At 36.2% G+C, this 14,750-nt stretch overlaps 3 protein-coding genes across 3 annotated transcripts; 2 read left to right on the top strand and 1 right to left on the bottom strand.

Moving 5' to 3' along the window:
* Nucleotides 1–3,792: 3,792 nt before the first annotated feature.
* On the top strand, nt 3,793–4,548 carry LOC126596699 (uncharacterized; the record flags this gene model as incomplete). The annotated part of the gene is made up of 2 exons (XM_050263369.1): nt 3,793–4,068; nt 4,322–4,548. Coding segments are annotated over 2 exons (336 nt in total), but the record flags the coding sequence as incomplete, so codon positions are not given.
* Nucleotides 4,549–8,526: 3,978 nt separating this feature from the next.
* LOC126597098 (lignin-forming anionic peroxidase-like) lies at nt 8,527–10,916 on the top strand. The gene is made up of 2 exons (XM_050263869.1): nt 8,527–8,882; nt 10,080–10,916. Exons 1-2 carry the CDS (start codon nt 8,649–8,651, stop codon nt 10,830–10,832), a joined length of 987 nt encoding a protein of 328 aa, XP_050119826.1. The 5' UTR covers nt 8,527–8,648; the 3' UTR covers nt 10,833–10,916.
* A 709-nt stretch (nt 10,917–11,625) lies between these two features.
* On the bottom strand, nt 11,626–14,225 carry LOC126597095 (pentatricopeptide repeat-containing protein At5g13770, chloroplastic-like). Its single transcript, XM_050263862.1, has 2 exons — nt 13,765–14,225; nt 11,626–13,598 (listed from the first exon to the last, which is right to left on the bottom strand). The coding sequence occupies exons 1-2, from the start codon at nt 14,145–14,147 to the stop codon at nt 12,317–12,319; spliced, it is 1,665 nt and encodes a 554-aa protein (XP_050119819.1). The 5' UTR covers nt 14,148–14,225; the 3' UTR covers nt 11,626–12,316.
* Between the last annotated feature and the right edge of the window lie 525 nt (nt 14,226–14,750).

The following is a 14,750-nucleotide window of genomic DNA, read 5'->3' as shown; positions in this document are numbered from 1 at the left end:
GCTTCAAAAGCTTCATTTACAGAGCTTTAACTTCAAAAGCTTCATTTACAAAAACTCCAACTGCAAAACTTCACTTGCAAAGCTTCACCTACAAAGCTTCAGTGCAGGGTATACAAATACCGCCTCCGAACAACCGCCACTTCCGCCCATACATAGATTCAATTTGAAGTCTCCAGCCAACATACTATATTGACCGAAGACTTAGGGGACTACACTATGTACCATATATTGGGCATCATAAAAAATACTTGGGGGACTTAGCCCATTATTCATGTATTGAGGAGCGAGCCCTTATTTTATAAAAAGGACTCTCTCACTTTCATTTGAGAGCACCAATTATTCATGTATTGAGGAGCGAGCCGTTGTTCTATAAAAGGGACTCCCTCACCATCATTAGAGAGTATCGCTGCCTGTCGAGCAACCGCCTCGCTGCGAAGATCAACTCTAGCCCATCATTTTCTGTAATAAGGAGCGAGCCCTTATTCTATAAAAGAGACTCCCTCACCTTCAACGCCACAAGCCGAGCCAACCAAGGCAACATAAGTCACAAGTCGAGAAGCCTCGCAAGATGTGCTACTTCTAGTTGAGCATCATTTCTCTTTGAACACCGCCTCATATCAAGTATCAGTTTAAGACGACATCTAGTTACTTCGGCCCACACATGGATTGAATTTCAAGTCTCCAGCCAAAAGACTCTCTTGACTGAACACTTGGGGGACTACTGTTTATACCATACTTAGGGCCTCCGTATTTAGATCTCGTATAAATAATCGGGGGACTTAAATGTAATTTTGTAATAAAGGAATGGACAAATATGTAATAAATAAGGAGCTCTTATTCTATATAAGGACCCCTCACCCTCACAATTAGGGGAGCCTGCTCACTTCCAGAAGCCATTTCTTAAGCCTTCTCATCCCCTCAAAGCTCTCACTCTCATATTCAGAGCTCTCTCTCTCATAAATACAATATCAGTGTGGACGTAGCCCAAACCTTGGGGTGAACCACGATACATCTTGTGTTATTTACATTTCTTGCAGATTTACGGTCAAATTTACGTTGTTCCAAGACCCATCCGGTTTTGTGCATCAACACTTCTCATTTAAGCATTCTCATAGTCTTATTTTTTTTTAACGATCCTGCAAGGTTACTTGATAATTGAAAGTTCGAAACTGTTTGTTTCTATGTCACCAATTAATCTAGTTGTCTATGTCACCAATTAATCTAGTTGTCTAACTGCAATCCAATATCAGTCTCGTTCTCCTATACTCCATTGTCGAAGAAAATTATGGTCATCTACAGTTCGATTTTAACCGAGAAGTAGAGGAGAAAGTAAACCAACAAAATTATTCTTCTTTTTGGGATGGGTGAGGATTGAATGGGGGGAACGAGATGAACAAGCTGCTAAACAAGCAAGTAAAGCAGGGGCGCAATTAGGGATTCTTTTGCTTTTAGTTGAACAGGCCGAAAGAAAAAGCAGAAAAGTGGAAAGAAAAGTACTATGATGGGGTTTTACAGCTGGAGTACACCAGCTGATGTTCAGACAGCAAAAAAGAAAAAGAAAAAAAAGGAGTGAGAATGAATGTGCACGACCAAGCTGTCCAAGAAAAGCAAGGGAGTCTACAAGCAAAAGATACCTTACAAAACAACATGGGTGGACATAGAAGGAGCAGGGAGATCAAGAAAAGTAGAAAACAAAAGCAAAAGCAAGGAATAAACACCCCACCAGAATGATGAGATTTACTTTCCTTACTTTGAATGATGTAATTTATTTTTCTTATCTTTCGGAGACATCTGTATAAACCCCATCAGAGGGTAAAAAAAAAACGGCAAAGCCCAAAATAAATGGGCTGGAATGTTGTGTGAAGGGCAAAGGCCCATATGCCCAAAAAGAGCCAGACCTTCTATTATCACCAACCAGGTGATCAAAAGTATGCCCAGTACTTCAAATTATACATGAGCATTACTCATGTCAATCACACATAAACATTCATGAGCATCGCTCATGTCAACATCCATGAGCATCGCTCATGTCAACATCCATGAGCATCACTCATGTTAACATCCATGAGCATTGCTTATGTCAATCAACATAAACATTCATGAGCATCACTCATGTCAATCAACATAAACATTCATGAGCATCACTCATGTCAATCAGCTTCAAAAGCTTCATTTACAGAGCTCTAGCTTCAAAAGCTTCATTTACAGAGCTCTAGCTTCAAAAGCTACATTTACAAAAGCAATCAGCTTCAAAAGCTACATTTACAAAAGCAATCAACTTCAAAAGCTTCATTTACAGAGCTCTAGCTTCAAAAGTTTCATTTACAGAGCTCTAGCTTTACAAGCTTCATTTACAAAAGCTCTAGCTTCAAAAGCTTCATTTACAGAGCTTTAACTTCAAAAGCTTCATTTACAAAAACTCCAACTGCAAAACTTCACTTGCAAAGCTTCACCTACAAAGCTTCAGTGCAGGGTATACAAATACCGCCTCCGAACAACCGCCACTTCCGCCCATACATAGATTCAATTTGAAGTCTCCAGCCAACATACTATATTGACCGAAGACTTAGGGGACTACACTATGTACCATATATTGGGCATCATAAAAAATACTTGGGGGACTTAGCCCATTATTCATGTATTGAGGAGCGAGCCCTTATTTTATAAAAAGGACTCTCTCACTTTCATTTGAGAGCACCAATTATTCATGTATTGAGGAGCGAGCCGTTGTTCTATAAAAGGGACTCCCTCACCATCATTAGAGAGTATCGCTGCCTGTCGAGCAACCGCCTCGCTGCGAAGATCAACTCTAGCCCATCATTTTCTGTAATAAGGAGCGAGCCCTTATTCTATAAAAGAGACTCCCTCACCTTCAACGCCACAAGCCGAGCCAACCAAGGCAACATAAGTCACAAGTCGAGAAGCCTCGCAAGATGTGCTACTTCTAGTTGAGCATCATTTCTCTTTGAACACCGCCTCATATCAAGTATCAGTTTAAGACGACATCTAGTTACTTCGGCCCACACATGGATTGAATTTCAAGTCTCCAGCCAAAAGACTCTCTTGACTGAACACTTGGGGGACTACTGTTTATACCATACTTAGGGCCTCCGTATTTAGATCTCGTATAAATAATCGGGGGACTTAAATGTAATTTTGTAATAAAGGAATGGACAAATATGTAATAAATAAGGAGCTCTTATTCTATATAAGGACCCCTCACCCTCACAATTAGGGGAGCCTGCTCACTTCCAGAAGCCATTTCTTAAGCCTTCTCATCCCCTCAAAGCTCTCACTCTCATATTCAGAGCTCTCTCTCTCATAAATACAATATCAGTGTGGACGTAGCCCAAACCTTGGGGTGAACCACGATACATCTTGTGTTATTTACATTTCTTGCAGATTTACGGTCAAATTTACGTTGTTCCAAGACCCATCCGGTTTTGTGCATCAACACTTCTCATTTAAGCATTCTCATAGTCTTATTTTTTTTTAACGATCCTGCAAGGTTACTTGATAATTGAAAGTTCGAAACTGTTTGTTTCTATGTCACCAATTAATCTAGTTGTCTATGTCACCAATTAATCTAGTTGTCTAACTGCAATCCAATATCAGTCTCGTTCTCCTATACTCCATTGTCGAAGAAAATTATGGTCATCTACAGTTCGATTTTAACCGAGAAGTAGAGGAGAAAGTAAACCAACAAAATTATTCTTCTTTTTGGTTGCATGGGCCATACAACAAATGTTATAGGGCCTGGGGATACCAAGGAGGAAAATGAAGTTCGCTTGAAGCCCATTGAGAGAACACCGCGTGCGTTCTAAGGAAACAAAAAATCGTGGGCGGGAATTTAATTACAGGAAAAAAAGAGAGAGAAAAAACCAGGGTCGGAATCTCAACTGTAGGCCGCGCCGCCGACTGTGTTGTTTTGGTCTGGGGATGAATCGGAAATTTGGGGGAGGGAGGCCGCCGACGGGCACTCCGTCGCTGGCTTGGTCCTCCGTCGTCGTTGTACTTTCTCTTCTCGCCGGGGCATCCGTTGTCCACAATCTCTACAAGCCTGATCTTGTACGATCTCTCTCCTCTTTGACTCTCTCATCCTCTGTCACTCTCTCACACACGGAAACACATTCCTGGTTGATTAATTACGAAACCAATGATATATGCCTCTAATTTGTGTTCTACACTTTCACCCTGAATGTTTGCACGCAAGGTGTTCGACGAAATGTTTCACTCCCTTCGCTGAGGCACAATATTCGTTTGTTTTTCTTGCTCTCTCTTCTAGTATTAGGGTTTCATGAAGCTGTGCATTTTTGTGCAGACGTTGCCTCCTGTGGATGGCGTTACTGGAACTAACGGCAAGCAGCCTGAGAAAGAATGAATGGATCAGTTCTTCTTAGTATTTTCTGCTTTGCCAATTCGAATTGTTTTCGAATTGTTTTGCTAAAAAACTTTGGGGATTTTTACTATCGATTATCGTTTGTGGGTTGTGAAGAACTTGAATTATTTCCTTTTTAATTTTATCACTTTATTTTTATTCTTTTAAAAGTATCTATAATCTCAATCTAATACACCTAGATTTTTAGAAATTTTTACACCTAATTTTTCTTAAAGTATGTATCCGATTGGAATTTTGATAGATTTTAGTGGATTTATAAATCCATGAATTTTGACGAAGTTTAATTAATTTGTAAAAATTCTAGAATTTTGATTTAATTCTCTTGAAATCTCATGAGAATATGTGAGATTTGTAAATGTTAAAATATGCTACGAAAACTCTTCAATTCTCTCTAATTCCTCCCCTTTTTGTAATTATTTAAAAGGATCAATTCACAATTGAATACAGGTATAATGTTATAAACTTCTTTAGAGCATCTCCAAATGAGATGTAAAAAATAAGAGTAAATTGTAGCAATGATCCCTTAACTTTAATTAAATTGGAGCAATGGTCGCTCAACTAAAAATTAATTACCATTGGTCACTCAACTTATCAAAACATGTAGCTATGGTCATTTTAGTCAACTTCGTCAGAATTTTATCAAAATGAGTTATGTTGATGCACAAAACCAGAGAGGTCTTGGAACAACGTAAATCTGCAAGAAAGTAAAGAACACAAGATGTATCGTGGTTCACCTCAATGTTTGGGCTATGTCCACACTGATATTGATTATATTTCTCTCTAACTGTATGTATGGATTACAAGGGTGGGGGGGGGAGTCCCCTAGAGAAAGAGAGAGTTTGAGAACAAGGACTGTGGTGAGGATGAGACCTCTGTTTAGGGGATGTGAGGCTTGAGGATTGTGAGGGTAAGGAGTCTCTTTTATAGATTAAGGGTTCCTCACTTATTACATATTTTCCCCTTTATTTAGTATATAATTACATTTGAGTCCCTCGAGTATTTATACGATGTCTAAATACGGAGGCCCTAAGTATAGTATAAACAAGTTATGTTAGAAAGATCATTGCTACAATTGGGTTAAAGTTGAGGGACCATTTCTCTAGTTGAATTAAAGTTGTGGGATCATTGGTAATGAATTTTTAGTTGAGAGACTATAACTGCACGTTTTGATGAGTTTAGGAACCAATGGTAATGAATTTTTAGTTGAGAGACATTGTTCCAATTGAGTTAAAGTTAAGGGACCATTGCTACAATTTACTCTAAAAATAATGTCAAAATTAGTAAATGAATACAGGTAGAATGTTATAACCTTCTTTAAAGCATCTTCAAAAGAGATGTCAAAAATAATATGTCAAAATTATATTTGATAGCTGATATGGCAAATTGAATATAAGTGTTAAATCCTCTTCTTTTCCAATGAATCTGTCAAATATGTATTTTATTATTTTATTGGGCTCAAAGTTACATTAACTATTAAAAAATTATCAAAATTAATTTTAGTTTTTATTCTATTGGTTGTTTGGGACCCATGAATTAAAAAATTAAATTAAAATATTTGACTCATTCTTTATTTGCTGTAAAAAAAAAACAGCTAGAAAGTAAGGAGTCAAATGACTCAACTGCCACGTCATATTTGACATATCTATTGGAGAACACTTGAATGTCTTTTAATCCTATAAGCATATTTGACATCTCATTTAAAGATAGTCTTAGACCATCTCCAAAGGAAATGTCAAATTATAAGAGTCAAATTACAATTGATGGCTGATCTGACAATTTGAAGCCTTATGTCAAATTTTGTAATTCTCCAACCGAATTGTCAAATGTTATTTATTATTTAAACATAGCTTTAAATGATTGTAATTATTAAAAAAATGTTGAAATAAAATTTTTATTGGTTGAAATGTTAGTAGAATAAGGGACCCACTATTACAATGAATTAAAAATAAATTTGACATCAAATCACTAAGCCTTCAAATCCAATCAGCAAATAACATTTCAGTTGGAGAGACTTTTGATGTCAAATACGTACAGTGGCATTCCATCTAGGATTATGACATCTCCTTTAGAAATGCTCTTAAAATCTTAATTGAATAGACCGGATTTCTAAGGATTTTTTTAAACTATCTTAAAATTCTGATAGAATACATTGTCAATTTCATAAATCACTTAAAATCTTATTTGAATACCCGTATATTCATTAAAAGAATTAAAATCTCTCAAAATTCCAATTGAAAACATAATTTCTCAATCAAATACATCTCTCTTAATGCATAGTTTCTTCCAATAATACGAATAATTATTATGTGAGTTATTTGGTGGAGCCGCCGAATCACCGTGACATTGTCTCTCGTTATCATTCGTTGCATGTGGATGTAGCACATTTGACTTTTCTATAATAAATTTAGTTTCTTTATATTTTATGGTGTGTTTACTTACCTAAAATAAGAGCTGAAATGTAAAGTGGTTACTTTTCAGACCCGTTTTGTTCCCGCACTCCTTTCTTTATTTTTCACCACTTAATTGAATCAATGCAGTAAATTAAGGAATGAGTGAATTAAGTGACAAAAACAAAGTAAAGAAGTGCATGACGACAAAAGGAGATTGATAATCATTTTCCAATCAAAATTTTCTATTTTTTCACTTCCTTGCATTTGATATGGATATGTAACAAACACCTAAAAAATTGAGAATCATATTAATTAAAAAGTTATTTAATCTCATAATCTATCTCTTCCCTCTCTTCTAAATTTGTGGATTGACTTTTGTGGTGTGCAGCTCACAAATCGCATACTTGACTACATGATTTTTAGAGAATTGGTCCAAAAATAATTATAGACCTGCACAAAGCTTAATGCATATGCAATTTCTTAGCTTCTCTTATTTTAGTGTCTAATAAATATATTTATTTCGAAAACAAAAAACTGCAGGCATCAAAAGTCAGACCGCGACAACTATACTAATAAGTTGAAATGTTTGACCATATTCTCGTTAATGTCCTACATTAGAAAGCATAATGTTGTCTCAGTAAATACATATCTATTTGTTTCATAGTTGACCATTTATACAAGTTCAGAAGCCTCATCCGAGAGCAGAGCTACTTCATCTTCATTAGGTGTGAACCGGTAACATTAAGAAGATCAACTATTTAGATTACATTTCGTAAACTATATGACGTAGTTATTGCCGATTGAATTATTTCTTAAATGTTGATTAACGTGCTTAATTATTTTGTATTGGTGACTCATCAACATAATTTGTAACTTTGGTAAAAAAAGTTGACCTACTCAGCATTGCTCTTAAGTGAACATATGATTACTTTTACTTGAAGGCTCACGATCACTCCACAATTAGTACTTAATTAGTTGCCAGTTATGCATGATTTGTTAGAAACTGTTAAAATCACCAATGTGCTTAATTCTAAAAGCTTTTCCATACATTACAGCTTAAACAAATCATTTAAATTTTTAAGTTTTGGGTTGTAACTCGCAATAGCTTAGTGATAATGTAATATGAAAAGAAATAAGAAATGGTGGGTTATATCCCTTGGACATGTTAAGCCAAAGCCACCTCTTGTATACACTACAAAAGATTACTCATAAACTTGCCCTTAATTAATTAAGTTTGTCTTGTCTTAATCAAAATTTCATGTTTTGGGACAACGGAAAACGTGGGCTGCTATGACCGTATGAGCATGAAGTAAGAATTATGAATCCATCTAGACAGAGAACAAATCCGAGGAACAACAAAGTGCACCTACATTTTACATATATAATGCCCAATTGCATGCATGCATGGAGGTAAAAAAAAGTCGCACGTCAACCGTTTTATATTAACATTTCTAATTACCCATGCAATTTTGCAACAGGACAGAGATTACCTAGCTGTAAAATAAGATTATTTACACGACGAATTTTCATCCTTTGACTAGTAATATTAAGAGTAACAAGAGAAACTTCAAACCACAATCCATTAAAGATGAATACCTTTCTTATATATTTTGCCAACCAAATCAGAATTGGTACTACTACAGCTACAAAGGCGACGTACGCGTTTGCAGGAAATAGCGACCTGGACAAACCAAAGCAGCTTGAGCACGTACGAAACTGCCCTATATATAGACAAGACATACAAGCTTCATCTTCATCAACTTCTTCAATATTCATTCTTATTCTTTATTCAGTTCATCACTTCAAATATTTTCATTTAGTGGCTTCTTACTTGTATTGATTAAGTTCAATTAAGCTCGATGAGGATGTCTTTCCCCTTCTTTTCCGGCCATGGAAATGTCGCAGCTGTTGCACTCGTGATGTTGGTTTTCATGAGCACAACAAGCGAAGCCCAATTATCTTCTACATTTTATGACAAAACCTGTCCAACCGCTCTTACCACTATAAAAAATGCCATAAGAACAGCTGTTTCCAGTGAAAGGCGGATGGCCGCGTCCCTAATCCGCCTCCACTTCCATGATTGCTTTGTCCAGGTACTAATTACTTGACATATATACATACATACATATATATATATATATATATATATATATGAGATACTTTGGATGCGGTCCTTAATCTTTAACATTTTTTTACTAAAACCTTAATAGTATTCAAAGTTTGATCAAAGTCCCTTGACTTTGTACACCTCATTATATTACAATTAATATTTATATTTTTATAGTTTTGACATTAATTGTTTGATATTTTATGAGATTTATAATCTTATAAATTTAAAATCCCTCATTATATAATACCATTAGAAACGGTTACAATAAAAAAATTCAAACATTTTGATTGAATAAATGGATAAAAACTATGTAAAAATAAGAAATAATAAATGGAAAAAGAATGTATCCATAGTGTTAAAAAAATTGGTACATTTCACATATAACAAAGTGGTACATTAATAAAGAAGAATGGGTACATAATAAATAAATTAGGGTACAGATAAAAGATTAAAAAATTATGAGTACAAATGATTTTTTTTTAAATATTGGCGCTAAAAGAAATTAATACATGGGTACAAAATAAAACTAAAAAGAAAATACTACAAACTTAAAAAAAAGATGTTGCAAATTAAAAGTGGGTACAAACTAAAAATATAAATATATGATACAAAGTTTAGGCATAAAACATAAATATATCATATGTAATTTTTCTATCATTGATTAAACATATAATGTCACGTGACGGCATACATATGGGTACAAACACAAATAAAACTTTTAAAAAATATGGGCACAAAAAGAAACTAATATATGGGTACAAATTAAAAATGAAAAAAAATGGTACAAATTAAAAATAGGTACAAACTAAAAATAAAAATATATGATGGAAATTTTAGCCATAATAATATAAATATACAAAATATAACATTTTTAACACTAAAGGAATATATTTAAAAATAAAAATATTTTATTATTCAAATAATTAATGATGTTATTAATACCAAGGAACTTGATCAAAAATTGAAAATGAATATGATTTTAATCAATGGAGTAGCAAAAAGAAGGATATGAACCTAATTTCTCCTATATATATACACACACAATGTATTTTTAGGGTAGGTGTTCTCATGTCATATTGTTTTTAATAAAACTTTAACTTTATTCGTAAAATATAATTATAAATTGTAGCGCAATATTGAGTGTCTTAGTTTTTGATGAATATATGAATTGTATTTGTAGGGTTGTGACGCATCAATCTTACTTGATGACGCTCCTTCTATCACAAGTGAAAAGGGCGCATTTCAAAACAACGGTTCTGTGAGAGGCTTTGAAGTCATAGATAAAGCAAAAGCTGAAGTAGAGAAGGTCTGCCCTGGTGTCGTATCTTGCGCAGATATTCTCGCTGTCGCCGCTCGGGATGCATCCGTTGCCGTGAGCGGTCCATCTTGGACGGTGAAACTTGGAAGAAGAGATTCCACCACAGCAAGCCAAAGCCTAGCTGAAAGTTCACTTCCACTTTTCACAGACAGCCTTGACAGCCTGAGAGAGCGATTTGGCGACTTAGGCCTCAACGCGAGAGATTTGGTTGCACTGTCAGGTGCACATACAATTGGACAGGCTCGTTGCGTTACATTCCGTGGCAGGATTTACAACAATGCAAGTGACATCGATTCTAACTTTGCCACTACTCGCAAACGTCGTTGTCCAGCTGATGCAAACAACGGCGATGCAAATTTGGCACCGCTCGAGTTGGTGACACCGAACTCATTTGACAACAATTACTACAAGAATTTGATTCAGAAGAAGGGTCTTCTTGAATCGGATCAAGTTCTTTTTAGTGGAGGTTCCACAGACAGCATCGTCTCCGAGTACAGTTCCAAGCCCGCAACTTTTAAGGCTGATTTTATCACCGCTATGATTAAAATGGGAGACATTAATCCTCTCACCGGTTCAGCTGGAGAGGTCAGAAGGATTTGCAGTGCTCTCAACTAAATTCTTACTTACTTGAGCCACAAGATTGAGTATCCACACATGAAAATGTAACTTAATCTCTATATCGAATATTTCTTTCAGATTTGTTTTTTTGTTTTTACGAGTGTCTGTTGTATTGATTCATTCATATGTAACCTTAATTATACTGTGTTATTATTTTTCAATAAATTTGTTTTCCAATAATAGAACGAAGTCAGATGTTTATATTGTCAATTACTAACGGTTATTTTGAAATATATTTATTTCATGAATTATGAATGATGGCGCTATATATTTTAACTTAAAATGATATAACTATACATGAAATTTGATTAATAATTATGATAAAAGCAGTACTACACTTACCATTTATTTATATCATTATTTGTGTCAAATGTCTAATAGAGATAGGGCCCATCATCACATGTGGATCCTATCTCTATTAGAGAGATGATAAGAATAACATTTTGTGTGATAATTTATATGGTGTAGAATGTGCCACATTATTTGGTGCCAAAAATGTTATTTTTACCATCTAGTTGTATCATAATTTGTATCATCTATCTAATAGAGATGAGACCCATATACGTTGGAAGACCCTACCTCTATTAAATAGATGATGCAAATAAATGGTAAATATAGCACTACTCATTTGGTGCATATATTTGGCAAAAAATGACACTCTTACTACATTTTACATGCCACATTTGTTCTGTAATAGAAGTAGTGTTGTGCTAGGATAGCACCAAACCAAATGGAACCAACTCAAGCTAACCCACAGGAAATTTTCAAATGAAAATGCAAGAACAAAATATTAAAGACACCAAGATTTTAACGAGGTTCCTCAACAGTCAGTGTAACTGGAGTACGTCCTCGGAGCAGTAGGAGCTCACCCAATAATCCACTATCAACCAAATGGGAGTTTACAAAGTGTTGGCAATCTCACAACCCAAATAACCCAATACACCCAATAACTCTCACACTCTAAAGAAACAAATAGAGAAAGAAATATCGTGATTAATTTCTTCTCTATACAAAGCTCAAAGCTATTACAACAATAACACTTTGATGGAGTGAGAACTATCCAATGAAAGGAACAACAACTCCTTCTCTCAAAATGGTACTGCAGCAGTACCTTCTTTCTCTCCCTCTCTTCTCTTCGGCTCACCAATTTTCTGCTCACTTCAAAAAACTAAAGGGCAGCAACTTCCTTATCATAACATAGTCATTCATTCAAGTCACCCCGTGACTTCCCATGGACCAAGAAAACTTTAGACAAAGTGCTTTTCTTTTCCCCAAAACAAGGAAGAAACATCATAATGTTGTCCCTTTTGGTTTGTTTATTCTAAAGTATATGGCCACTTGGCCACATAATCCAACAAGTAGGGCTCACAAACACATGTGAGTCTCCTCTCTATCTAACGCTAGAATTCGATTTCGATCTGTACAGATAAAATGAAAAATTTCGAAATCGAATCAAGATTTAAGAGGCCTATCGATATAATCTATGTAACCTTAAAGCTACCTTGCAGCCATTTTACCTGCATTTCCAGCCCCGAATCTGTCAAAGCATTCAAGGCTGACCGGTAAAGCCTCCCATCCAACGCCGTCCCTTCCGATTTCATATCTCTCAAAAGCTTCACCAGCTCATCAATCCGGCCCGTCTTTGAAAAAATCCCAACCATCATTCCAGCCAAAGCCTTGTCCAAAACACCCCCATGAACCCTAAACTCATGGTAATATTTCATACACATTTCAAACTCCCCTGCCTTGTTGTAAGCACTTATAACCGTCGTGTAGCTTACTTTATCCGGCACTACCTTCCTTCGCTTCATTTCCGTCCAAATCTTCGAAACCTGCCTCAAATTCTTGTCCCTTCCATGCATATCCATCAAAGAATTGTATATCCATACGTTCGGCTTACACCCTCTTTCTTTCATCTTCGCCACAAGCCTCATTGCATCTCTTGGCCTCCCTGTTTTCCCGTACATCACAACCATGCTAGAATATGCCACAGCACATTTTCCAAACCCCTTTTCCTCCATCTCCTCAAAAACCATTTCCGCCTTCGAGTTAAGCCCTAGGCGGCAATAGACATTGATGATGGACGCGTATGTCACTTGCCCTGGCTGGCAGCCCATCGACACCAAATCTTCGAAAAATTTAACAGCGGTCAGGAGTCGATTTTTCCTAGAGAAGCCACTAACAACCGCACAGCATATATTGTCGGAAACCCTGATATTCGCACCCTTCATCACCTTAACTACTCCGAGAGTCTTCTCTGTCAACCCTTCTTCCACATACATTGATATCATTTTTAAAAACAAACTCGGATCCTTCAACAATTTCTTGCTCTCTCCTTCTTCAAAAAGCTCTTCAGCCACCCCTACTTCTCGAATGCTTGCGAATGAACAAATCAGCAGAGAGTAAATCTTAGAAGATTCTAAATAAACTCCTCTCTCCGTCACACTTCGGAAAATCTCAAGAGCTTCAAAGGGCTGTCCCAATTTGCACAGTGATTCACATAAAATTCCGTATATTTGAGTAGAAAAAGGCACGAAATCTAATTCCCTACTTTTCATTTCTTCAAACAATTCATTAACTTTTCTGCAATCACCCTTTTTCATATAAGCTTCCATGATCCGGCAATAGCATCCGGAATTCGCAGTAATTCCATCGGATTCCATCCGTTCAAACACGGAAATCGTGCTTTTAAACATATGAAGCTCATTATATCCTCTCATCGCCGAATCAAAAGCCGGGACAGCAACTTCATCTCCGTGATCACTAAACACATCAAGCAAAATCCTAACAATTTTGAACTTCCTAGCTCTAATGCAGCTAGTGACCAATCTAGAGCAAGTATAGCCATCAGGCAGGCACTACTTCATAATTCTTAAAATCCTCAAAAACCGAAATAAACAAACCCCATTTATTGGAACGGATCAAGTACCTTATCAGCTGCTCCAATGTCGATTTGTTTGGTCTGAATTCAGGCTTCTTTCGGGCTTTCTCGTAGTGATCGTAGGCGCATTCTTCCGTCTGAGGATTCTGAAACAAGCCACATATGAAATCGTTCGAGCCCTCGGCACCCGGCGTTGGAGCTGGACATTCTTCTGGGGAGTTTTGTAACTTCAAGTCCAATTCAATGACGGGAAAATTGGTTAAATTTGCATTGAAAACTCGGAGATTATTGCTATAGCAAGTGGGATTAATGGAATAGAATAAATGGGTTTTGAATGATGCGAGGAAGTGAAATTTGTGAGGATTTTTGGATGAGATCACGCAAGCGGAAGACCAGTCTGCTGAAGTTGCAGCAGAACTGGCGATGGACATTGGAGGAGATGATAAGGCCGTTGAAGACTTGAGTGAAATAAGTGGGACGGAGACTCTGCCTCTGTGTGTGTGTGTGTGTGTGTGTGTATATATATATAGATATATACCTTATCCCCAACTGGATTTTTGTCATGCGTTTAAATCGTATAAGCCACTCGCAATGCCCCACTTGGAAAGTTCAATGACATAGAGATATATCTGCCAAAGCGAAGGCCACGAGACTTCCAATCGATTCTTAAACATAACACTAATGAGAGTGTGAAAATCACTAACCTCATAGTTTAAATGCGGTTTTACTCTAATCCAAGACGTTCACTTAGTCAATATTGTGTTTTCAGTAGGAAATGTTTAATAAATACTTTTTCTTATATACAAGCGGTATTGTGATATTGTGTGAGGGAGATTTGAACACATAAGCCACTATGATACAAGTGATATTGCGATATTGTGCGAGAGGGGATATAGTGAAACTTTTCATATACGAGTTGTAAGTACGTACTAGGTAAAAGTCTCAAGTTCAATTAACTTAGATGAGGACTGATATGTCCAATTTTTAGAGGGTATTTTTGCGCACCCCTAAAGTTCATTTATTTATTGATTGCC

This window comes from Malus sylvestris, chromosome 13 (assembly GCF_916048215.2).
Source record: "Malus sylvestris chromosome 13, drMalSylv7.2, whole genome shotgun sequence".
Taxonomy (NCBI): Eukaryota; Viridiplantae; Streptophyta; class Magnoliopsida; order Rosales; family Rosaceae; genus Malus; species Malus sylvestris.
The sequence above is the reverse complement of the archived record's forward strand: the minus strand, read 5'-3'. Positions and strand labels throughout refer to the sequence as shown.

Excerpts from the sequence above, each read along its gene's own strand:
- LOC126597098 (XM_050263869.1), top strand. The coding sequence starts at position 8,649 with ATGAGGATGTCTTTCCCCTTCTTTTCCGGCCATGGAAATGTCGCAGCT. Across the intron at positions 8,883-10,079 it reads TCCATGATTGCTTTGTCCAG|GGTTGTGACGCATCAATCTT; the intron begins GTACTAATTACT and ends TTGTATTTGTAG.
- LOC126597095 (XM_050263862.1), bottom strand. The coding sequence starts at position 14,147 with ATGTCCATCGCCAGTTCTGCTGCAACTTCAGCAGACTGGTCTTCCGCT. Across the intron at positions 13,599-13,764 it reads ACATTGGAGCAGCTGATAAG|TGATCACGGAGATGAAGTTG; the intron begins GTACTTGATCCG and ends TGATGTGTTTAG.